The sequence below is a fragment of the Peromyscus maniculatus genome, chromosome 1, assembly GCF_049852395.1.
Source record: "Peromyscus maniculatus bairdii isolate BWxNUB_F1_BW_parent chromosome 1, HU_Pman_BW_mat_3.1, whole genome shotgun sequence".
NCBI classification, from domain to species: domain Eukaryota; kingdom Metazoa; phylum Chordata; class Mammalia; order Rodentia; family Cricetidae; genus Peromyscus; species Peromyscus maniculatus.
In genome coordinates, this window is record NC_134852.1 from 214,459,365 (window position 1) to 214,485,508 (window position 26,144).

General features: G+C 41.3%; 1 protein-coding gene and 1 pseudogene across 7 annotated transcripts; one reads left to right on the forward strand and one right to left on the reverse strand.

Annotated features, from left to right (window-relative positions):
• The first annotated feature begins 932 nt into the window (after positions 1-932).
• Positions 933-25,298, forward strand: Dennd10 (DENN domain containing 10). 7 transcript variants are annotated; one of them, XR_013048442.1, is made up of 10 exons: positions 963-1,293; positions 3,944-4,160; positions 6,410-6,489; positions 9,519-9,667; positions 10,847-10,958; positions 13,657-13,757; positions 17,118-17,225; positions 19,094-19,188; positions 23,579-24,723; positions 25,073-25,298. XR_013048442.1 is itself a non-coding variant. In XM_006978471.4 (9 exons), exons 1-9 carry the CDS (start codon positions 1,239-1,241, stop codon positions 23,753-23,755), a joined length of 1,074 nt encoding a protein of 357 aa, XP_006978533.1. In that variant the 5' UTR covers positions 933-1,238; the 3' UTR covers positions 23,756-25,298. The 7 variants fall into 7 exon arrangements, 4 of the variants coding, with proteins under 4 accessions (XP_006978533.1, XP_042121906.1, XP_076419525.1 ...); XR_013048443.1 differs by having other exon boundaries at positions 1,174-1,293; positions 3,964-4,160; XM_006978471.4 differs by having other exon boundaries at positions 933-1,293; positions 3,964-4,160; positions 23,579-25,298.
• Positions 16,468-16,935, reverse strand: LOC107401387 (guanine nucleotide-binding protein G(I)/G(S)/G(O) subunit gamma-10 pseudogene; annotated as a pseudogene).
• Positions 25,299-26,144: the final 846 nt, after the last annotated feature.

Sequence of the window (26,144 nt, forward strand, 5' to 3'; positions counted from 1 at the left end):
TTAAATGAATTTTTATCAAAGTTACATAACATAAATTCACCATTTTAGAGTGGGTTATTCAGTGGCTTTTAATATATTCACAATATTGGGCAACCTCTTTCCAGTTCCAAAACTTTTTCATCATCTGTAAGTGAAACTCCCATACCTATTATGTAATTACTCCCCATTCCCTCGCTCACTGATGACTGCCAATTTGTGCTTTTTGTTCTTTGTCCCTGCTTTTTCTAGCCCCTTTCTGCCAATAAGGCCAACCTTTTCTCAGTTCATATATTAGATCTTTACATTTGTGTGTGTGTGTGTGTGTGTGTGTGTGTGTGTGTGTGTGTGTGTGTGTGTTCCTAGAGTAAGATTTAATGCTGCGGGAAAAGCCAAGATTATGGAAAAAATGATTTTTTCTTTTCTAGAAATTGTGCATAATTAAGGCAAAGGTCTACTTTCAGAAGTTGTGTTGTGTAGGTCGAGGCAACACTGCCCATGTTAACCCCTCGTCAAACATCAAGGCAACACTATGAAAATGACTTGATTTTTTTCTTTTTATAGTTGGTACGTGTGTATTATACCTAACAGCATACTTCAGGAAGTCTTGACGCCCATTCTGAAACACCTCATTCCCTGACAAACTGCAGTGTTTTGTTTTCTTCACGGCGTTTATCACTTGAGCTGTCCTAGTATTATTTATTTTATCCAATTAATGTCCCTCACCCTTACTGGAATGCTTGCTTTCCCCGGTCAACAGTGTTCCCAACACTTATTAGTTCTCCAATTATTTTTGTTTTCATTTTTGTAATGAACTAGTGAACAGAAACTCCATTTTTAAGGTACTACACAAACCGAAGGGTGAAACGCTGGCTATGTCTCTGTGATGGGGGCCTAAGAGAACGATCTCAGTTCTCGGGGGAGGCCTTGATCTGGAGGAGGTGGGAATGTGGGGTGAGCTGGGGGGAAGGGGAGGGGGGCAGGAAGGGGGAGAACAAGGGAATCTGTGGCTGTTATGTAGAACTGAATAGTATTGTAAAATAAAATAAAATAAAAGGCATGATACAGCATCTGAAAAAAAGATAGCAAATTAAAAAAAAAAAAAAAAAAAAAAAAAAAGAGAAGGAAGTCTCGGCCAGGAAAGGGAAGCCAGGGCGGTACCTGCAGGGTTGGCTCCGCCCGGCAGGAAGGGACGGGACTTGTGATGGGCGTGACCAAGTGGAGGGGTGGGGCCTGCGGCGCGGACCGGGGAGCGGCGGAAGATGGCTGCAGTTGTGGCGACGGATACACAGCTGATGCTCGGAGTCGGCCTGATCGGTAAGGACGCAGGCTCTCTTCCAGCCAGGCCGCGCCCCAGCTCCGCCTGGGTTCTCGGTCTGTGAGGCTGTCCTGCCAGGGAGGGGCGGACCTGGGCCTGAAATTCGGCCTCCTCACTGCCCGGACTGTCTTGGGGCCTGCGGGCAGGCGGGGCTTGAGGCTCTGGTTGATGGCCCGGCCCTGGGACTACGCGGTTGGAGAGCTGGGGCTCGGTTGCGGCTGTTTGCAGCTCTCCGGGAGTATGGGTGACGCCCCAGGAGCCCCGGGGTGCCATTGGCAAGACACCCCAGGAAGTGGTGGAGCCAATTTTGGAACCCGCGCAGGGTGACCTCGAGCCTCCACTTCCACGGTGAAGTACTTGGTATAAGTTGATCCAGATATCCCTGCTGCATGGTCACATTTGTAACCTCGTCTAGTTTATAGGAATTCATGGTGAGGAAGTTCATAGGTATCTTTGTGTGTGAGTTTTGTACAGCCCAAGCAGGCAGTAGGTGACCACACTGGACTGCACGAATGAATGAACCTTTATGAATTCATTTGAATAGTCTCGCTCCTGAGGTTCTAATACACCTAGACACTATCCTTCCTTGAAGAGTACAAGCGTGTTGCTTAGGCTTAGCAAATAACTGCACTGATTATTTTTCAGAAGTTCAAAGGAGTGTCTTTATCCTGTATTCATTTCTTCTTTCTATGTAAAATTTTATTTATTTTGCATGAGTTTTTCTCTGACTGTGTTTGACACCGTGTGCATGCCTGGTGTCAAACGGAGGCCTGAAGAGATCATCAGATCCTATGGAATTGGTGGCACTTGTGAGCTGCCATATGGGTGCTAGGAATTGAACCTAGTCCTCTTAAAGAACAACCAATGCTAATTCTTGACCAGCCAGTGCTAACTGCTGAGCCATCTTTAGCCACCTTGTACTCATTTCTAGTGTGATTTTTTAAAATTGCTTGAAAACAAAACCTAAGTATCTCAGGCATCTTGGACTTGTCAGCACTTCAGAATTAAGGTTGAGTTAAACTGTGAAGATCAGAATGACTTACAAACAGCCAAGTGATAGTGGCAGGCCTTTAATCCTAGCACTCGGGAGGCAGAAGCAGGGAGATCTCTGTGAGTTCAAGGCCAGCCTGGTCTACAGAGCAAGTTCCAGGAGACAGCTAGGGCTATGCAGAAAAACTCTGTCTCAAAAAAAAAAAAAAAAGAAAAGAAAAGAAAAAGAAAAAAAAAAAGACTTAAAAACATATTTGCCCGTACAACAGCTCTTTAATTTTTATTCTGGCACGATTTAAAAGGTAGTTACTTCTAAGCTGGGCAGTGGCACTGCAGAGGTGGCTGCAGGTGAATCTCTGAGTTTGAGGCCAGTCTGGTCTACGTAGTGAGTTCCAGGATACCAGGAGCTACACAGGGAAACCCTGTCTCAGGAAAATAAAGATACTTGTTTCTAAGTAAAGAGAGTATCAGAGGCACAGTGACACAAATCTATAGTTATCAACTACTTTGGGGACTGAGCCAGCCCCTCAAGTTCTTTATTTCCTTTTTTGTAATTGAGATGTTTGTTTTGTTGACAAAATTACACTATGAATGGATAGCTTTGATTATTGTTGTTCTGAAAACTTGGCAGAGCTGTAGAGCTCTTGCCTAGCTTGTAAAATTCATGGGGTTTAATCCCCAGCAAAAAGTGCAAAATTTAAATCTAGACTGTATGTGTAACGTGAGTTGAAGGAGGATTCATTATCTCCTTCACTGTTGCGAAAGGGGAATGAAGGATCAAACCCAGGGCTTCAAATGGCTCTGCCTATATGCTTAGACCTCTCCTTTCTCCTTCTTAAGAACCCTTTCTATGTATTTTAATTAAAGATTCTTCCTGTTGCATACAAATATAAGCCAATAAGTATTTTTGTAGGAGAAGATAGAGAATCTTAACACATATCTAAGGCTAGTTTTTTATTACAGTTTTATTTATTTGTGTATGTGACCATGTGGCAGGCTTGTCTATGTGGAGGTCTGAGGACAACTTGTGGGAGCCAGTTCTCTCTCTTGACTGTGTGTGTGTGTGTGTGTGTGTGTGTGTGTGTGTGTGCGCGCGCGCGCGCGCGCGCGCGCGCGCGCGCGCGCTTGGGGTCAAACTCAGGTCACTGGACTGCATAGCAAGCACTTTTACCTGTTTTTGGTTTGTTTTTGTTTTTGTTTTTGGAGACAGGGTTTCTCTGTAGTTTTGGTGCCTGTCCTGGATCTCGCTCTGTAGAACAGGCTGGCCTCGAACTCACAGAGATCCGCCTGACTCTGCCTCCTGAGTGCTGGGATTAAAGACAGTGCACTACCACTGCCTGGCACTTTAACCTGTTTTACTTAGGTGACCTAGAACTAAAATCATGAATCTGCCTGGCATGCTGTTGCATGCCTGTAATCTCAACTCTTGAGTGATAGGGTTAGGAGAAACAGGAGTTCAGGGTCACCTTTAACTACATAGTTTGTGACTAGCTTTGGTGATCACAAACAAAAACAACCAAATACAAATCATGAGTTCATACGATGTTTGGTCTCAAGTGCTCTGAGTTGCTTTGTAAAGTGGGTTGTTACAACTGATTCCACAAAGTGTTTGAGTAACCAATCAATTCACTTCCTTGCCGCTGTTTGACATTCTCACAGTGACCATCTTTCCACCATAGAAAAGGACACTAATGGAGAAGTTCTGTGGGTGTGGTGTTATCCTTCCACGACAGCCTCATTAAGGAATCTGCTGCTCCGAAAATGCTGCCTAACAGATGAAAACGAACTTCTCCACCCCTTTGTCTTTGGTCAGTACAGAAGAACATGGTTTTATATCACTACAGTTGAAGTTCCAGATTCTTCAGTTTTGAAAAAGGTATGACTGCCTCAAGGTTTAAAAAAAAAACAACCCAATATATCTGAAGTGATTTAAGAAGATAAGCTGTAGACTCTGTCTTTCACAGTACACACTTGAAAGCATTGAATATTATTTTCATCGGAATTGTTCCCTTTTACACTCCATCATTGTATGAATATTGATATCCACTGTGGTTAGTTGAACGCTCAACAGCTTGAGGACATGTAGTCTCTCTTTATCAGAGTTATAGTCTGGTGGACTAGAGATATTTAGGCAGTTTTAAAGCCATATTGAATAAAAGTGAGATATGTTTTCCATAATTAAAATCTGTTTTAGGGCTAGGTATGGTGTCTCACACCTTTAATCCCAGCACTTTGAAGGCAGGTGGGTCTCTGAGAGTTTGAGGCCAGCCTGATGTCCATAGGGAGTTTCAAAAACACAAACTATTTTAGAAGCTGGGAATGATGGCACATGCCTATAATCCCAACTCTTAGAAGGCTCAGGAAGGAGGATTGTCAAGTTCAAGACCAGCTTGAACTATGTAATTCATTTTAGGTTAGTAAAACTTTAAAAAAATTTTTAAATTTATATGTGTGTGTGTGTATGTGTGTGTGTGTTTTGCCTGAATGTATGTCTGTATGAATGTACCACATGTGTGTCTAATGCCTGCAGAGACCAGAAGAAGGTGTTAGATTTCTTGAGACTGGAGTTAAAAACAGTCATGTATGACTGTATAGGTACTGGGAATAGAACCCAGTCCTCTGAAAGAGCAGCCAGTGTTCTTAACCACTGAACTGCTTCAGTCCCTTAAAAACATTTTTAAAGACTATAATTATTCTTGGCAGAGTTAAGATTTTTTTTAATTTACTTGTGGATGATAAAGATACATTATGAATTTAAAATGATTATTAAGAAAATCTGTGTCATAATTAGACTTTTATTAGTATGTTGTTTTCTATGAGTAGTAAGTATCAGTGTGACCTGGGGAATAAGTTATGTGGTTTCCTTTTTGTTGTTGTTTTGATTTTTTTTTGAGAAAGGGTTTCTCTGTGTAGCCCTGGCTGTCCTGGAACTTACTCTGTAGACCAGGCTGGTCTTGAACTCAGAGATCCCCCTGCCTGTGCCTCCTGAGTGCTGGGACTAAAGGTGTATGCTACCACCCAGCTAAGTTACATGGTCTCTAACTTCAAGCAAGCAGAGTTTTCAAGAGAAAGATAAGGAAACAAGTTTCTGAGTCTCTGGCACATACATGGGGTGCCTCTTTTCACTTTTCAGAGTTAACTTTTGAGCCATAATGGAACAGTATGAAGTATGTCTAGAATATAAAGAATAGTATTAAAAACTAGGGAAATCACTTAGAAAGAGTTATAGGGTTCTTAGAAAATGTAAGTTTGGAAGTTTCAATGTATTATAAGATCTTTGCATTTTGTTCAGTAAGTACTTTTTCTCTTTGGTTTGTCTTGAGACAAGGTCTCTTATAGCTCAGGCTGGCCTCATACTCACTGTGTAACTGAGGCTGGCCTTAAACTCCTGATCCTTCTGTTTTCACTTCCCAAGTGCTTCCATTACAGATTTGTGCCTCCATGACTAACTTACTTGTATTCACTTTGGTAGGTTGGTTGTTTCTTTTTCAAATTTTATTTTTACTTTTATTTGTGTGCATATATGCCCATTTGAGTACAGGTGTCTTCAGAGGCTAGAAGAGGGCATCATACTCCCAGAGGTGGAGTTATAGGCAGTTGTGAGCTGCTCTGTGGGTTTAGGGATTCAAACTTGGGTCCTCTATAAGAGTAGCAAATGCTTTTAATTGATAAGCCATCTCTCTATCAGTTCTTTCTGAAAAATCTTGATGCATCCATAAGTGCATGTGACCCATGTTTTGGATTATAGACTCCAAGTTACAGCAGCATTCATATCACATCTGTGGTTCAGATTTCAAAAATAATATTTAGAATAGTCCAAAATATGTGTTTTTCAGCAGAACACAGTGGCATACACATATAATCTAGCACTTGGGAGGCTGAGGCAGAAGGTCTCAAATATGAGACCAACATGGGCTACATAGTGAGACTGTCTCAAAATAAAACAAGGATAAACAAGTGAAGATTTTGACATTTTTGGTCTTTTCTTTTTAATGCAACTATGTTGTGTTCAAGAGGTTTGTTAGAATAGAATAATACTATAATCTGTTACAGTAAGTATCTATTGAATCCTATTCAAGCATCTTTAAAAAGCATACTTTTGTTTGTTTGTTTTTTTTTGGACAGGTGACTCATTTTTCTATTGTTCTGACCGCCAAAGATTTTAACCCAGAGAAATATGCCGCCTTCACTAGGATATTGTGTAGGTCTGTATGAAAACTGTGTTAAATGCTAATTCACCAAAATGAAGATTTCATTCAGTAGTGACTCAGCAGATGTCCACATGAAGGAAACAAATTCAGTCTTTAGTCTCCCTGACTTAATCCATGTGGCTTTGCAGAGGCTGATTTGTAAAGAGGGGCTTTGTCTTTGCTGTGGATTTATCTTCTGATTTGGGGAAATGGGCCAGGGGAAGAGAAAAAGCAGTTTGTCTGGCTTTTGTAGTTCCTGGGCATCTCAGATTACTTGGCCACTTTTGGTTTGTCCCAATCTTTCTTTTATATATATATATATCTTATAATATATATATATATATATATATATATATATATATATATATATATTAGGGACATTGGCTTTTTAATGATGGCTTTTCCAAGGTTTTAGTTTTCCTGTTTTACTAGTATCACTACATAACATGCAATTATAAATGTTATGTGTGTCAACTCACTCACCCAATAGTTTTGTGAAGAACTGAAGTGAATTTTTGTGTTTCTCACTGTAAGCCTAATAAGTAGTTTTTTTGCCTTTTTTACATATGTACCTCCCACACGTGGACATGCACATCAAAGAAAAAAAATGAAAAATGAAACTCCATTACCTAAGAGTTTCAGTTAGATTGTATTTTAACCAAATGAGGTTTTACTGTTTATGTAACTAACCATTCTACAAGACCTGCTGCTGCTCTTGTGGCACTGACATAGGGGAGGTTGTTATTGATAGAAGAGCCAAGGTCCAGAAGCTATAAACTGAAAACATTGTAGAGGTGTTTTCTAAAAAGCATGAGGCTCCCATTGCATCTGATTTACCTAGTCAGGGCTATTTACCCAGCTGAACTGAACAGGAAGTATTTTGGAGTTCAGAAGGCAGCATTGTTTCAGATGCGACTTCCAATTCAGGAAGCCTAGAAGTTGCCTGGTTTCTGTAGTGTATAGTGTTTTGGTGTTCTACATCCTCCTCCTGTCAGGGGGCAGAAGGAATGAGGACTCAGCAATTGCCAGCCACTTCCTGTCCTCTGTTCCTTCCTGCTTCCCTGTGCTCAGCTCTACACATGTGCTCGTGCATAATTCCTCCACATGTCCCCACACACACGTGCCTGATATCATTGTACACATTCATGGACAGATACTTTTTCATGATGATGAGGCAATTGTGGAGGACCTATCTTCATTTCTGGGGAGAGAATCAGCCAGGTGTGCTTCCTGTGACATACAGCAGAGGCCACTCAGGAAGGCTTTCGTCCCTGGGGTGGCATCCTTTGCCACCCCTCCCTTGATCCTCTAGTCCCTGCGGTTAATGGGGTTTTTGTGCACACCTAGAATCTGCTGTACTTGTCAGGTGTGGCAAGCCTGAGGAATGCTGTCTAAACATGGTCCTCTGGGCTACACTGCATGGTTCTCCCACAGTCTTCAAGGGGGGTGTTCTTTTCTGTCTCTCATAGCCTAAGGTTTCATCTCATCAATCTTATGTTTGACTTCTCCATTACTATAATTGGTGTCTGTTTATTATGTTGATAAATTTTTTATTAAGAAGCACATAATAAAAAAGTATCAGTAATACAGGAGTCTACAATAAAATTCAAGATTCCTCCTGCCTCTTCCCCACCCCCAGTTCATACAATCCCTGCAATATCCTCTCTTTGTATAATCTTGTGTTTGAATTAGTGGGTCGGTGGCCGTACCTGAGAGCTCACAGTATTTATTGTTTCCTACCTTTTTCTCAATTTGTAGCTTGAAATAGTAAGCATTTAGTAATAAGTTAAGCTAGGTTTTTTTCCCCAGTTAGTCTACAGTAAATATAATTTTCAGGTAGTCAGTTGTAAAGTTCAGTTTCCAGTTTAATTTTCTCAGTTTTCTATTACATTAGCTGCTGAAAGCCCCAAGTATGCCCATTAATGTCTTTTTATTCTTTAGTGCTGTGGATCAAACTCAGGGCTTCAAGAAAGCTAGGCCTCCCCTTGACTACTGAAGTATACCACTAGCCCCAGTGAAGTTTCTCAAGCAAAGTATAGCTCTAAGCCTGACTTGGTGGCTTAGGTCTTTAATCATAACACTCTGAAGGCATAGGCAGGTGGATCTCTCTGAATCTGAGGCCAGACTGACCTACTTGGCAAGTTCTAGGACAGCCAGGACACAGAGGACACTGTCTCTAAATAAATAAATAAATTGCTGGCTATAATGAGTAAATAATTAAATAAGAGAGGAAGAAGTAATCTTAGTTGCTCAGAGAAAAGGATTTCAAGGGAAAGAGACTCAACATGTGGCCTTTATAAATGCATCTGGCTTCCCCATCAGTGTTTTTTGAAGTTTTAACTTGATGACTGATGTCTGTGTTTATCACTGGAAATTTTAAAGAGCATGGATTTCTTAACTATCTAAATGTAGTTACCTCTAGTATCACTTATAATAAGCATGGGTTCTATAGCACTGTTTTCTCTGTGAATGATGCTTTGAGTCTTGTCAAAGAAAGTTGGGACAATAAAACAGTTGTGTGACTGAGAACACCAGTTGTGAGTGTAAGACATAAAAAGAAATAAGAATACAGTATTTCTGGGAGTAACACAGCTTTAGGAATCCACTGTTAATTTCTCCCGTATGGGGACTACATCTCCAGATGGCAGGAGAGAGCCTTCCTCAGAGGAATGGTCCACATCTGTCAAGTGTTGTATTTCTTTTTTTTTTTTTTTTTTTTTTGGTTTTTTTGAGACAGGGTTTCTCTGTGTAGCTTTGCGCCTTTCCTGGAACTCACTTGGTAGTTCAGGCTGGCCTCGAACTCACAGAGATCCTCCTGGCTCTGCCTCCCGAGTGCTGGGATTAAAGGCGTGCGCCACCACTGCCCGGCTAAGTGTTGTATTTCAAAGTAAATTAGAGAAGAAATGCTGTGGACAGGTTTGGACATTGGAAATGCTGCCAGGTTACTTTATAATTGAGAAAGTACCAGTGTTTAACCTTGGTGCCTTTCTCCACATTACCGTACTTCGGAAGAAGCATTGTCAACCTTTTTTTCCATCTCACAGAATATATCTGAAATATGGGAGCCCAGTTAAAATGATGGAGAGTTACATTGCAGTTCTCACCAAGGGGATCTGCCAGAGTGAAGAAAATGGCTCTTTCTTTAGCAGAGACTTTGATAGTCGAAAGGCATACCTTGCAGGCTCCATCAAAGGTAAGAAAGAAAGAAAAGACTGGGGTTTGGAGAGATGGCTCAGTGTTTAAGGGCATAGACTGCTCTTCCAAAGGACCTGAGTTCAATTCCCAGCAATTACATGGCAGATTACAACTGTCTGTAATTCCAGTTCCAGGGGTTCTGACACTCATGGTAAAATACCAATGCACATGAAATAAAAAAATTTAAAAAAAAAAAAAAAAAAAAGAGGCTGGGCGGTGGTGGCGCACGCCTTTAATCCCAGCACTCGGGAGGCAGAGGCAGGCGGATCTCTGTGAGTTCGAGGCTAGCCTGGGCTACCAAGTGAGTTCCAGGAAAGGCGCAAAGCTACACAGAGAAACCCTGTCTCGAAAAACAAAAAACAAAAAACAAAAACAAAAAAAAAATTTAAAAAAAAGAAAGAAAGAAAAGAAATGAAAACCCTGGCCAGCAACAAAAGCCCCAAGCCAAGGTCATTTTAACTTGCATTTCCTACACAGCAGAGTACATCATTTCTTATGTTGCATTCTGACTTAGAATTCTGTCAAAGCAAAATATTTTGTGACAACATTTTCCATATTGTGTCTTTTATAGAAATATTCTTTTAGCTAAATTCCATGGCTCACAGTCTCCACTGACTTCCATAGTTTTTCTTTCCTCACATCTTAGCCATTAACTCTTCCTGTTAGAGAACTACAGCCATGGTATAGTCTTTAATCCAGCGCTTAGCTGAGGAATTGACAATGACAGGCAGCCAAGAGCTAAGCCACAGATCTTGGGGTCCTCTGGAGGTGGAGCTGCCTCTCTTCACATCCTTTAACAGTGCTGGCTGGTCCCCATCTGCTGTCTTTAGTGGTTCCTGATCATTTGGTTGAGGTTGGGTGTTCTTTAAGACTTTTTTTATGATGCTGAAAAATGTTGGTTCTATTTTGTATTATTTGTTACACTTCTTTAGAAGTCTGGCATTATCTGTGTATCCAGAGTCCCCAAAGGGCATTGCTGGAAACTATGATAAACATCCTGGTAAGCAGATGATTAAACATACCCACCCACCATTTGAAGTATGTCTGCACTTAATAGCATTTGCCTAAATGTAGCCAGTATATTAAAAGTAGTTTTGTATTTATATGACAAGAATTCTTTTTAATGGAAACTTTATGCCATTATGTATTTAATGCAATATTATCTTTTTATTTTAAGACATTGTATCTCAATTTGGAATGGAAACTGTTATCTTACACACAGCATTGATGTTAAAAAAACGAATTGTTGTCTATCACCCCAAAATAGAAGCTGTCCAGGAGTTTACCAGGTACCATCTTTAATTACTAAAACGTGTAAGCTTTCCTGATAGTTGGAGATACTAGATGTTACTGTGTACTGTGTTCTGTTGCATATTTGATTAAAAAAAAAAAAAAAAAAAAAGAGCATGGATTAGTCTGAGTAAAATACCTTTTTTTTTTTTTTTTTTTTTTAAAGATTTATTTATTTATTATGTATACAGTGTTCTGCCTGCATGCCAGAGGAGGGCACCAGATCCCATTACAAATGGTTGTGAGCCACCATGTGGTTGCTGGGAATTGAACTCAGGACCTCTGGAAGAACAGCCAGGGCTCTTAACCTCTGAGCCATCTCTTCAGCACCCGTAAAATACCATTTTTGTGATTCAGTTTAGAGCTAGTAGTTCAGGGTTACTGAATTTGGAAAGATTTTTATTCAAATTTAGAAATAAGGCACTTGGAAGGCAAAAGTTGCACTTGGGAGGGAGAGGCAGGTGGATCTCTTGAGTTTGAGGCCAGCCTGGTCTACAGTGCTAGTTCTAGGATAGCCAGGGCTACACAGAGAAACCCTGTCTTAAAAAACAACAACAAAATAAAGACCTGCAGATGTGCACAGATAGACAAGAACATCCCAGGGGAGGAAAGGCTCTACTTAACATTTGTTTGGTATATATGCTTATATGGGTGGGTGGGTGCTTGGAGTGGTGTATGTGCACACATTCCTAAAGGAGTACTGATTACAACTGTTTCTTTGGCAGATACAATGAGTTAGCAAACTTTTGCTTGAAAGAAAGTAAGTAGTTTAGGCTTGGGGCTGGAGATACGGACTCAGTGGGTAAAAGCACTGGCTTCTCCTCCAGCAGATCTGGGTTTGAGTCCCAGTACCCAACATAGTGGCTCTCAACAATCTGTAACTCCTTGGGCACCAAACACACATGTATTGCATAGACATGAATTCAGGTGAAACACCCATACACATAAAATTAAACAAATGAAAATTAAATATATATGTATATATATACACACACACATACATATATATAATAAGTAAATATTTTAGGCTTGTGAACCATGTGTCTTTGCCAGTTTCTTAGCTGCCTGGCTAGCAGGAAAGTAACCCTAGACAATATGTATATAATGTGAGTGAGCATGGCTGTGTCAATAAAACTTTATTTTCAAAGTTAGACAGCTAGTCCATGAGGCTGACCTCCGTTTTAAGTAAATTGTCCCTTTGATTCAGTTTTACCTGACTGTCATTGTTAGTGGTAAATGGGGTTAGGGGGTGGAACTTTTTGTTTACTAAATCTAATTCATTCTTAAATTCATTTGTTTTAGCTTTATTTAATGCAAATAAATGGGACACCTTAAATTGTTAATCTTACTCATAATAAAAAATGCAAGGACGTAGCATTCTTATGCTTTATGAATGAGAAAAATGAGAGGCTAAGTGGTGAGATTATGAAAAGGTGAAAAGGCTTTGTAGACCCAAAGTCCTGGGTTAAAATCATGAAATGACAGGTTGTTAGTGTGTGGCCACATGGAAGATACTGGCTGTTCTGAGTCTCCATCATTTTAGGATCATAATACAAAGTTAATGAGCTTGTTTCCAGTACTGGAAATAATTTATATAATGTGCTTTCCAAGTGCCTCACCCTTTACGCCTGCTTTAAAATGATTTATACATGTCACCAAACCTGGAGTTGTGTTTGTCCTGTCTAAGGTGAGAGGGCCAGAGTTTTCACCCTGTTCCCTCTGTGGTTGACCTTTACCTCATCACCTTCCTGTCTGTATTCTTAAACTGGAGTATCCATAGCTTCTGAAATGTGGTTTCCTGAAGCTACTCACACCTCTCTGCGGCACTTGTTTTTAAAATTTTTGTTTATTTTCTGTGTATGGGTGGTTTGCCTACCTGTATGTCTGTGCACCATGTCTGTGCCTGATTCCTGCAGAGTCCAGAAGGGGGCATTGGATCCACTGGGACTGGAGTTATATATGGTTGTGAGCTCCTATGTGGGTGCTGGAAATTAAACCTGGGTTCTCTGGAAGAGCAGCCACTACTCTTAACTGCTGAGCCATCTCTCCAGCCTCCTGCTTCAAGTATTTCTGTTTAAACCTGTGTGTTGTCTGAAAACAAACAACACATTTTGCAAGTTTGGCTAGAATTGTAAATATAAGTAGGAGACTTCCAGAAAACTTGTCTTGCTGGAACTAGTTTGGGTATCACCCCAAACATCTCTAGCAGTTTGCAAACTTCACCTTGAGCTTTTTGTAGCCAATCTGACCCAAAAAGTAGTTTAATATGTTGCCTTCTCCAGGTTTGGTGACATATACCTATGATCCCAGCACTTTGGAGGCTCTGGCAGGAGGATTGTCATGAGTTTCAGGCTAGCCTGGGCTACATAGTGAGTTCCAAGCTAGCCAGGGTACAACACCTTGTCCCAACACACACACACACACACACACACACACACACACACACACGCACGCACGCACGCACGCGCGCACGCGTGCACACATACACACACACACACACACACCATTGACACAACATTGTTTTATTGTCAAGTCTAGAGGTGTTAGTACATTTAAGGCTTAGTTTCATCTCTGTTCTTGAATAGCTATCCATAGGACTTTACCCTGGATGTTTCCTCTTGGGAGGAGAAGGAGCAGGCAAGTGTCCAAAGTGAAGGCCAGCAACTGTTTGACTGAGTTTTTGTCTTTATTCCTTAGGACTCTGCCTGCCCTGGTGTGGCATCGACAGGATTGGACCATCCTGCATTCTTATATGCACCTCCATGCTGAAGAACTAGAAGGCCTGCAAATGTGCACAGGTGCATGAAAACATCCCAGGGGAGGAAAGACTGCTTATGTTTATTTGGTGGGGCATGCACATATTGGTAAAATGAATAATGAAACTTTTTTTGCAAATACAATAATTTTTTTTTTCCATTTAGAGCCAGGTGGTGGCACACGCCTTTAATCCCAGCACTTGGGAGGCAGAAGCAGGCGGATCCCTGTGAGTCCAGCCTGGTCTACAGAGCAAGCTCCAAAGCTATAGAGAGAAACCCTGTCTCAAAAAGAAAAAAAAAAAAAAATCAAGTTTGTTTTTTTTTTTTTTCCATTTAAAAAATGTTTTTTAGCCAGGCAGTGGTGGTGCACGCCTTTAATCCCAGCACTCGGGAGGCAGAGCCAGGCGGATCTCTGTGAGTTTGAGGGCAGTGAAACCCTGTCTCAAAAAAACAAACAAACAAAAAAAACCAAAAACAAATGTTTTTTAAAAATTGTAGTAAAATGCACAAAATTATCATTTTTAGTTTTGGGTTTTTTGTTTTGTTTTGTGTGTGTGTGTGTGTGTGTGTGTGTGTGTGTGTGTGTGTGTGTGTGTGTGTGTTTTCCTGATGTTAGAAATTGATTGTAGGGCTTTAGGCATGCTAAGCAAGGACACTACCACTGAGCTATATTCTCAGCCCCAAGTTAATCAGTAATTTGATTTTGAGTGTTTAGGGTTTTTATTTTTGGGTTTTGTTTTGTTTTATGTTGTTTTTTGGTTTTGTTGTTGTTGTTTTTGTTCTTTTTTTTTCCGAGACAGGGTTTTTCTCTCTGTTAACAGCCTTGGCTGTCCTGGAACTTACTGTGTAGACCAGACTGGCCTTGAACTCACAGAGATTTGCCTGCCTCTGCTGGGATTAAAGGCATGTGCCACCACCACCTGGCTTCAAACCTTCTTTCTTTTTATTATTCATCCATTCACTTTCTGGTGCTGAGAACTGAATATACTGTACCATTTAACTATACTGCAGCCCCTGTTTTCATTTTTTTTTTATAGGAATAATCACTTGGATCCAGGACATTTATTGAATAATTTCATTTTTTAGTAATTAGTGCCACCCTTTTATGTTTTACATTTTGTCATGTGGTTTATTGGGGTCTGGCTTTCATTAGCAGGTTTTCCTTTTGTTGCTGATGTTTTTGCTTTCTTTACTTGAGAATGTAAAACTTCAGCAATGGGAAAAATGTTTATTCCCCCAAACAAAACAGTGCTAAGGGTATGACTCAGGTTCAAGCACTTGCCTAGCATGTATGAGGCCCCCAGCTCAGTACCCAGCACTGTAAAACAAACCCCTCATCTTTTTATAATTAACTTGCTCTCTGAAATAATCAACATGTGGGAACCATCACTCTAAACAGCACCAATTCTAGAAGTCTACTGATTCCCTTAGCAGACATTGTATCAGATCTGATAGAACTCAAAGATGGTCCCTGTGTCATCCTTGACAACCTAGACATGTGGTTGTGGTTTTCCTGGGGACAAAGATCTGAAATGAAGACAATGGTTGAGTCCATTGTGACTTTTGGACATCCTTTTTCTTTGTTTTTAAACCAGAGTTGGATTTTTTGTTAAAAGATATTTTTTAATATGTTTTATACATGAGGATTAAGAGAAAAAGAGAGGAGAGGCACAAAAAGAAAGACAGACACATGGGTGTGGGCTTTTTGGGAGTGGTGGTGTTTGAAACAGGGTTTCTGTGTAGCTTTTCTGTAGACCAGGCTGTCTTCGAACTCACAGAGATCTGCCTGCCTCTGCCTCCCAAGGGCTGGGATTAAAGGTGTGTGCCACCACTGCCCAGCTGGGGATGGACTTCTTTTTTTTTTTTCATGGAAAATGATGCATTAGGCAAAAATTTTATTTCCAAGTTCTTCAAAAGTTATTATAAACACAAACTTTCCTTCTAAAAGTATCCCCAATTAAATAAAAGGCACATCATCCCAATAAAATACTTGTGACATTAATTCTTTTAGGTTGTAATATTTTCACATTTTGTTTTCAACCAATTGCAATGTTCTGAATGTAGGTCATATTTTAAACATTTTTAAAGGCATAAGTACATTTTTAAGAGCTACAAACACAATTATAAATTTTAAACTAAAGAAACTAAAGAAAAAGCTAACCAACCTCACCCAGAATGGGCAATCTAACGCTACATCAGCCCTTTCAGTTGGCTAAGGAGCATCTCCCAAGTCTACTGTCAAAGTAAGACCATATCACATTAAAAAATAAAAACCGTTGTCCTTTAAAAAATCAAGATATCAATTAGTCCTCCAATTTTATATTTTCATTAAGTAATTGTAAATTCTCTCTTTTTTTTTTTTTTTTTTTTTGGTTTTTTGAGACAGGGTTTCTCTGTGTAGCTTTTGCGCCTTTTACTAGAACTCGCGTTGGAGACCAGGCTGGCCTCGAACTCACAGAGATCCGCCTGCCTCTGCCTCCTGAGTGCTGGGATTAAAGGCGTGCACCACTACCACCGCTGCCACCACCACCCAGCAATTGTAAATTTTTATGAACAAATTTTATTAGAGTATAAAAATGTTAGGAAAATTACAAATACTGTTTTTGAAAATAAAATGTTTCCCTCCTAAAATGCAAACACCCAGTAAGTAAAACATCCTATATCCCAGGCAGAGCAACACAGGTTCTATTAGGGAAGAGGTGCATCTTAGTAAATTTGGTGGTGAGGTTAAAAAAAAAACAAAAACAAAAAACTGATTACTGTAGAATTTGGCTCTAGGAGCAGGCAACAGAAAAGGTGATTTGGCCGTTGAAACTGTTTTCTTGGGACGTGGCGTTGGTCATCCATCACCATGTTCTTTCCCGGAGACCTTTTTCCCAGTCTTCACAGTAAAGCGCAGGATCTGGGCTCCCAGAAGGGGTTGCTTCCAGCTGGAACCCCAGCAGCAGGGCATCCTTGCAGGCATTCTGCATGCAGTACTGCTGAAGCTCTGTGGCTGTCTGAGAGACCTTGATCCTCTCCACGCCAGCCTCCAGCTTGAGCTGCTCCACCAGGCGCTGCATGGTGTTCACGCTGGCCCTGGAAGACATGGCGGCTTGGGGATGGACTTCTTTAAGAGAGAGTTACCTACTTTCTGACATTCTTGACCTAAATAGCATTGACCAAAAAGTAAATGCTTTACTTCAGCCTTGTTCTTTCACATTGAACTTAAATTTTAGAATATTTTGAGCCATATGTATTTTGATTATATAGCACTAATAAGTGCCACTGGTACAGCTAATATTCCTGAATAATAGAAAACTGAAGAAAAGTAGCCAGTGAGCTATCAGATTGAGTCTCCTACTGAGACCTTCACCACAGGCTTTCTTTCTGCTCCAGTAATTTGATCAATTTGCAATGCAGGTTACATCGCTGGCTTTGTGGAATTGGAGGTGAGCAGCAGACCAGACCTCTACGATGTGTTTGTGAATCTGGCAGATAGTGAGATCACCATCGCTCCATTCGCAAAAGGTGACTTTTTCTTTCTATCTCTGTTCCAGTATTAACATGAGGTACAAGCCAAGCAAGCAGCTTTATGTTTTGGGCTGACTTTTTTTTTTTTTTTTTTGGTTTTTCGAGACAGGGTTTCTCTGTGTAGCTTTGCGCCTTTCCTGGAACTCACTTGGTAGCCCAGGCTGGCCTCGAACTCACAGCGATCTGCCTGCCTCTGCCTCCCAGAGTGCTGGGATTAAAGGTGTGTGCCACCACCGCCCGGCTTGGGCTGACTTCTTAAAGACAGTATTTGGTAACTTGCTTGGCATCTGCTGGAGCTGGAGGGATTTCTCAGTGTCCAGAGTGTACAGTTTATGTCCTACATGTGTTAGGCAGGTGGGATTGCTGCTCATAGCTTCTGTGTGATCTCTCAACAGTTCCCAAATGTGGGAGCAGCTGAATGCTGGCCGTTAGGACTCCGTGTTAGAGTCTAGCAACTTCAAATGAGTAAAACCAGAATTGTTCTCTTTTCATTTGCTTTAAAATTTCAAACATGACCATGTTCATGTGGAAAGATGAAAGTGGAAACAGACCTTAGGAAAATATTACCTCTTACAAGGCTAAAATTATACAAATATGGCCATGGCCAGAGCCAGAAAGGATGGCACTGTTTGTAGGCAGAAGTTTCTGTCCCACCCAGCAGCTCCCAAATAGCCAGCAGCCATTTCCCAAATATTTTGACTCAGAGGCTTAATATGCTCGGCCGGTAGCTCAGGATTATTACTGATTAGCTCTTACACTTAAATTAACCCATAATTCTTATCTGTGTTTAGCCACGTGGCTTGGTACCTTTTCTCAGTGCGGCATTCTCATCTTGCTTCCTCTGCCTCTGGCTGGCTACTCCTGACTCCATCCTTCCTCTTCCTAGAATTTTCCTAGTTTGGCTCTCATGCTCAATACCTTCCTGCCCAGCTATCAGCCAATCAGCTTTATTATTAACAATGAGCATAATCCACAGCAATTGCCTACTTTCTGTTCTGATTTATAGAACACACTTATTCCAACTGGCACCATCTAAATAGTGTGTGTCCTTTACAGTGACACACAGAACTTTCTGTCTCACAGCATCTGTAATTCGTGTGACCAAAGAGGTTTCCTTTGCATATTTCCAAGGACACGAACATGCTGTGTGCTCTTCTGGCACCCAAGGGCCTGGCCGGAAGCTCTTCTTTCACAACCTTCCTGCCAGAAAAATGCACTTAAATTCTTCCCCCTCGCCACGCCACCCCCCCAATTTTTTGAGACAGTATCTCTTCATAGTCCAGGCTGTACTAGAACCCACTTTGTAGACCAGGCTGGCATGCAACTCAAAGAGATTCACCTGGCTCTGCCTCCTGAGTGCTGGGATTAAAGGCATGGGCCATCAACGCCCAGCACCACTTAGATTCTTAACTGTAAAGACTTGGTCAGGCTTTTGCTCACTTGTAATCAGTGTTTTTCATTCAGTTTATCAGACAGATATGAAGGGGAAATCTGGTTTGGCATTGGTGATAATACTTCCAATATGCTGTTACATTTATGTTGGGAATAAAATGGAAGCTTGGAGGGTTATCTGTTGCCTTTTGAAAAGTCCTTTAATGTGGTCTTTGAGATTTTCAGTTGGATGGCTTGATTTTTTTTTTTTTTTTTTTTTTTTGGTTTTTCGAGACAGGGTTTCTCTGTGTAGCTTTGCGCCTTTCCTGGAACTCGCTTTGGAGACCAGGCTGGCCTCGAACTCACAGAGATCCGCCTGACTCTGCCTCCTGAGTGCTGGGATTAAAGGCGTGTGCCACCACTGCCCGGCTTGATTATTTTTTATTGTGTAAAATTCTAAGTCTTCATAACAACATTCTTTCTGCTTTCATCAGAGGCCATGACGATGGGCAAATTGCATAAAGAAATTGGTCAGCTAATTGTGCAGTCTGCAGAAGACCCAGAGAAGTCAGACAGCCAGGTTATACAGGTAACCCTTGGTCTGCCTTATGAAGCATCCTGTAGCAGCCTCACTGTGCACTCTCTCAGAGCATGGTAGCAGAGTGAAGTGTCAGGGGACAGGCTAACTGGCAATAATAGGTTTTGCACTGGCCAAGATAATGGTGGATGGGAATGGGGGGCTTGGGACAGGTCATTACAGGGGCTGGTACTAAAGCCAATCCCAGTGGTGAGAATTGTAACCAGTGAGTGGGCTGGAATGCCTGTGAGGGCCACCAGTGCATTTCATCCTGCTACAAGAATTTTCATGGAGGAAAAAATGGTGAAACAGTAACTTTGGAATCAAGTCTCTACTTTTGAACTCTTAAGAGTTCATTCAAGCTTTTCATAATAGGTCTTTGAGGAGCTGTTGACCTGTTAGCAGATGCCAGGGGCAGCAGGCTTGGCAGGGTTGGCTGACAGCACTATTCTCTCTCGGCAGTGCTGGTGGCCTGTGCAGCATGCCCAGGAAAAGTGGGTGGGTCCCTCCTAAGACTGTGAGCTGGCTGTTGCCTCCCATCAACATTAGAGCAGAAACACTCATTTTTTTTTTAGTATCACTTTAAATTTATTCTTTGAGAATTTCACACTTGTATACAGTGTACTTTTTACTTTGGTAGATATCTACTCCCTACTTCTGGATCTCTCCAATAGATTCCCTCCCAATTAACTAACTTACTTTCTTTTTTTCTTTCTTTCTTTTTTTTCTTTCTTTCTTTTTTTTCTTCCTTCCTTCCTTCCTTCCTTCCTTCCTTCCTTCCTTCCTTCCTTCCTTCCTTCCCTCCTTCCGTCCTTCCTTTCTGTCTGTTTATCTGTCATGTGTATTTTGTGTGTGTGTGTGTGTGTGTGTGTGTGTGTATTGGTGTTTTGCCTGCATGTATATCTGTGCACTATATTACACACAGAGGTCAGAAGAGGATTTTGGATCCCCTACAATTACAGATGGTTGTGAGCCACTGTGTGGGTGCTGGGAACTGAACCTGGATCCTCTGAAAGAGCAACACGTCATCTCTTCACCCCATTCCTACCCCCCAACACACACACTGAGTTCAATTAGTGCTGCCCATATTCACATGGGTGTGGGGCTATCCACTGAAGCATGAATAACCTACCAGTGACTACAACACCAAAGAAAACTGACTATCCCCTCCTCCAACATCCATCAACTGAGCTGGGGTAGGGCTTCATTGTCCTCTCCCTAACCATATAACTTATATATATATAACTTATAACTTGATCTTGTACAGGTTTTGCAGAGTTAATCACAGCTGAGTTCATGAATGCTACAGCCATGTCAGCGTTTCACAGCTCTCCTCCCATCATCCAGCTCTTAGCTTCTTTCCACCCTCTCTTCCATGGTTCTGTGGTGGTCTCTGAGCCTTGTGGGGTGGTGATATAGCTGTCCTACATAGGTTTGAGCATTCAGTCACTTATTCTCAGCACTTTGACCAGTTTGGGTCTCTGCATTAACCACTACTCACTGCAACAAAAGAGCCTCTCTGACCAAGGTTGAGAGCAGCACAAGTCTATGGATATAACCATAAATAGTTAGAAGGCAGTTTGGTGATATGACCATTTAGAAAACAGCAATAGTATGTAACCCCCCCCCCCCAATATGAACTCACCTCTTCCTTCGACCCCCAAGTCATAGACTTTTGACCAGGTTTACAGTAGCAATCAAGAATTTCCTCCTGTAGAGCAGGCTCAAATCCAGTCAGAAAGTGGATGATTGTTACTCTATAATAGTCCTGTCATTATTGCGCCAGCTGTGAGCACATCTTGCCTTATAGGTCACTTTTATAGTATACAGGGTATAATATGAGGTAAGACCATTGTTGTCTTTTCTTCCTCAGCAACTTATATATTTAGCACATTCTGGCACTATGAAAACTAGCAAGTAGGGAGGAAATTTCTTGATTAGTTTCAACTGACACCATATACTTACTGTTTGTAAGTATATGGTCATCAGCAATAGGGTCATAACATCTCGTTACAGTGGGCAACAAAGAGCAATGGCAGTAGCCATCCCTAATGATGTTGGTCAAATACAGAAATTACAGTTATGGATTATTTGGATGATTTGTCATGGATTAGAAGTGATACATAGATAATTCCACATAATATATGAGATCTTGGGAAATTAAGTGATAAATGTTCAAAATACTTGAATGCATTTATGATGTCAGCCAAACAGGTAAAAGACATGACTTTAATGTGAGTTCCAGTGAGTTACCTGCCCCTCAGGAGTGCCAGTTACTGAACAGGCAAAAAGCCCATGTGGCAGGTGCCAGGTTACTCTGCTGTGCAAATTGGGAAAGAGACTCATTTGAAGAATGGTACCCATAGAATGATTCTTAATCAGCAATTCTGCTTCTAGGTGAATATTCAGTGGAATTGAAGGCAGAGACTTGAACAGACTTTTGTCACTAGTAGCATTATGTGTACTCAGTAAAAGATAGAAGTGACCTGGTTATCCATCAACAGAAAGAGTGGGTAAAACAAAATGTAGTGGGCACATACAACAGAATGTTTTATTATTCAGCCTTAGAAAAGGAGAATCTAATAACCAAGAGTAAACCCTCAGGGCATGGTGACATGTTGTATGAAATAAGCCAATCATAAAATGGCAGATACACGATCCTACTTAGATAATGTATCAAAGTAGGTGAATTCATTGAGAAGTAGATTATAGGTCACCAGGGTTCTACAGGGAAGAAAGGAGTTGACTGTTCCTGGGTACACAGTGCCTATTTGGCATGGTAAAAACCTTCTAGATACAATACAACATGGTAACTCTACTTTTTTCTTTTGAATTATTGTGTGTATGTGTATTTACATACAACCTAGAGTTGGTGCTTCCACTGTAGGACCTAGGGATTGAACTAAGATGATCAGGTTTTCACAGCAGTCACTTTTACTCACTGAACCATCTTGCCCATGCTTCTTGTGGTGACCGTTCTTTTTTATTATTATTATGTTTGTGTGTGTGTGTGTGTGTGTGTGTGTTATCACTGCATGCATGGAAATCAGAGGACAACTTTTAGAAAGTTGGTTCTCTCCTTCCACCATGTGAGTCTTAGGGATTAAACTCAAATTGTTAGGCTTGGCAGTTAGCTTTTACCTGGAGGGCCTGTGGTGTCTCTCTTTTTTTTTAAAACAGGGTTTCTCTAAGTAGTCCTGGCTGTCCTCAAACTCAGGGATCTGCCTGTCTCTATGGTGATATTTTATTTGTACACCCCAATAAAACTTACTGAGAGATCAGAGGGGTATAATAAGCCACAGCCAACCTCACCTTACCAACTCCTCAGCCTCCAGAGAGAGCTACTTCCTGTATATTCAATGCCTATATACTTTTTTGTGCTGTGCCATCTTATTTCCTCTCTCCGCCCAGCTACATCACTTCCTCTTTCTGCCCAGTTGTATCACTTCCTGTCTGTCTGTACAGACCTCCAGACCTCTATGGTTAACTAGTGCTGGAATCTGGGATTAAAGACTTGTGCCACCACGTCTGGCTCTGTTCCCAGTGTGGCCTTGAACTCACAGGCATCCGGATGAATCTCTGCCTCCTGAATGCAAGGATTAAAGACTTGTGTTACCACTGCTTGACCTATATTTAATATAGTGGCTGGCTTTTTCCTCTGATCCTCAGATAACCTTTATTGGGGTGCACAGTATATCAACCACATGTCTCTGCCTCCTGAGTGCTAGGATTAAAAGTATGCAATACTGTGCTTAACTCACTGTGTAGACCAGATTGGTCTTGAACTCACAGAGATCCACCTGCCTCTGCATCCTACTAGGATTGAAGTCAAGCTCTACCATACCAGGCCTCCACAGTGACTTTTTTTTCCTTTGGTTTTTCAAGACAGGGTTTCTCTGTAGCTTTGGAGCCTGTCCTGGAACTCGATTTATACACTAGGCTGCCCTCGAACTCACAGAGATCCACCTGCTTCTGCCTCCTTAGTGCTGGGATTAAAGGCATGCACCACCACCACCACCACCACCACCACCACCACCACCACCACCACCGTCTGGCTGTGACTATTCTTAGTATCAATGCATTATATGCTTAAAAATGACTTAAAATGACTATAAACACCTCTGTGACATTGATTTCCTAAGTTATTTTGTTTTAAGAATTTGAGAGCTGAGCATAGTGGTAGATAACTTTAATCCCAGATCTTGGGAGGTAGAGGCAGGTAAATGTCTTGAGTTAAAGGCCAGCTTGGTCTATAAAGTGAGTTCCAGAACAGCCAGAGAAACCCTGTCTAGAGGGTGGGGGGTGATTTATGAAGTCAGTCTGATAACAGAAATAGGATTCTAGGAAATAACTTCACATTTTTAGATACTAACATACTGTGTATTTTTCTGTTCTATTAAAGGACATTGCCCTAAAAACAAAGGAAATCTTCACCAATCTAGCACCATTTTCAGAAGTGTCAGATGATGGGGGAAAGATTGTCCTCAGTGTTGAGGCACTGAAGCAAAAGCGATTCCCACCTGCAACAGAGAACTTCCTTTACCATCTAGCAGCAGCTGAACAAATGCTGAAGATATGACTGTCCACAGCAAGCCCCACAGAACTTCCCTTTCATTCCGAGTACCCGGTGGCATTATATAGTATTGGAATTACAGAGGAAATGTTCTATTTTTAATGGTTTATTTCCAAGTATTGAGATCTGACCTGAGAAACATAAAAACAATTGCCAATTTGATCCAGTGCTGGATAGTGTTTTAACTGCTGTCCTAATGGTAGGAGCCATATGCTGTCCCAGAGTTTAAGAGTCGCACACAGATTAGCACATGCGAGCCTTCATTGTTTGTCTCACTGTAGCCATACGTTTAACGGTTTATTTTCAGAAAGCTGCCTCACAGTTTGCTTTTTATTCTTCTAGGAAAAAACTTGAATTCCTCATGGGAGATTTTACTTTCTGAGCCAAACTGCTGTGTTTTCTGCAGAATTATCTAGAATATCATTCAAGAGATATTGCAGTTGTACTTTCTTGTAATAGAAAATGTTTTGGGGCCTTTGAAAATTTTGTCTGTATTATACAGGTTTTTCATAGATTTTGTACTGAGTAGACAGTTCCAGTAACACTTAGATGTAAGCATTCAGCAAAACATCAGCCATTGGTACTCTTGGACTAACTGCTGCTGGCAGTGCCTTTGGGAAAGAAGCCAGTCCCTGTAACAGGAGCCTTTTAAATGTAAGAGACAACCCTTTGTTCTTGTTTGCAGTGCTGGAGCTAGAACCTGGGGCCTTGCATATGCCAGGCAAATGCTTTCCCACCAAGCTAAACCCCCAGCCCAATATTCTTTCATATATTGGTAAAGGAATATCAGAATCAAATTGCAGAGGCCAGACTAGACACTGTCTTCAGGTGACTGCAGTAAAAGTAATCTGGCCACATCATAAAGGACACTGTTATTGGACCTTCTTTTTTTTGTTTTGTTTTGTTTTGGGGTTTGGGTTTTTGGTTGTCCCCCCCCCCACACACACACACGGTTTCTCTGTGTAGCACTGGCTGTCCTGGAACTTACTCTGTAGACCAGGCTGGCCTCAAACTCAGAGATCCGTCTTCCTCTGCCTCTTGAGTGCTGGGATTAAAAGCGTGCTCCACCAGTGCCCAGCCTATTGGACCTTCTTAATTTGAGACTTTAAAATTGCCAAATAAGCACAAATGTCTAAATCAAGCATTCCTATGTCTATTCATGTTAATTATGAAAGGCCGCTTTCCTTCACTACAGTTGAAGAACCTTCAAACCTTATCAGGAAACATGTCTACTGGATCTTTCTGCTGGGTGTGGTGGTGCACACCTTTAATCCCAGCACTTAGGAGGCAGAGGCAGAAAGATCTTTGTGAGTTGGAGGCCAGCCTGGTTTACAAAGTGAATTCCAGGACAGCTAGGCCTGTTACACAGAGAAACCCTGTCTCAAAAACCAAAAAAGTTGGGTCTTCTTAAAACCTTATTGTTAGACATTTAAGTAAAAATAAAAAATGGCCTTTCCCTCTTGTCCTTGGGTGGGAACAGAGAGGACCTGAAATAAGTTGTTTACTGGAGCTGACAATTGAAGATTAAATTTGCACTTTATGAACAGAACTGCTGGTGTCTTTGTCATTTTCTCCCTTTTCTTGCAATACTGTATGAATTACAAAATTATGATGCAATAGAAACATTTTCATCAAGTTTTAAGTAGTAGTGAGGAAGTCTTCCACCTGGAGATTTTGCCCATCTTGTAGTATTTTTGTGTTTTAATTTATGTGTATGACTTTTGCCTACATATATGTTCATGCACCACTTGACTACCTAGTGCTCATGGTGGTCAGAGGCATTGGCTTTCCTAGGGCTGGAATTACAGATGTTGTGAGCCAGACCTGGGTCCTCTGCAAGAATAAGTGTTTCTCTGCTGAGAAATCTCTCTAGTTCCTACCTTTTATTTATTTTTTGAGACAGGGTCTCACTATGTAGTTCTGGCTGGCCTTGAACTTGCTACATAGGCCAGGCTGGCCTCAAACTCAGAGATCTGCCTGCCTCTGCCTCTTGGGTGCTTGAATTGTAGATGTGGTTACTACACTTGACTACCTCTTTTTTTTTTTTTTTTTTAACCCTCCTACTTATCCTGAGCTTTTCCCACACACAAAAAAAAGATGTTTAGCCGGGCTGTGGTGGCAGACGCCTTTAATCCCAGCACTTGGGAGGCAGAGGCAGGCAGATCTCTGTGAGTTCAAGGCCAGCCTTGTTTACAGAGTGAGATCCAGGACAGGCTCCAAAGCTACACAAAGAAACTCTGTCTCGAAAACCACCCACAAAAGATGTTTATTTATTTGTATATATGTTTGTGTGTATGCCATATGTGGGGGTGTCAGAAGAGGGTGTTGGATCTTCCTAGAGCTGGAGTCACAGCAGCCACATGGGGCTGGGAACAGAACTCATGAAAGAGCGTCA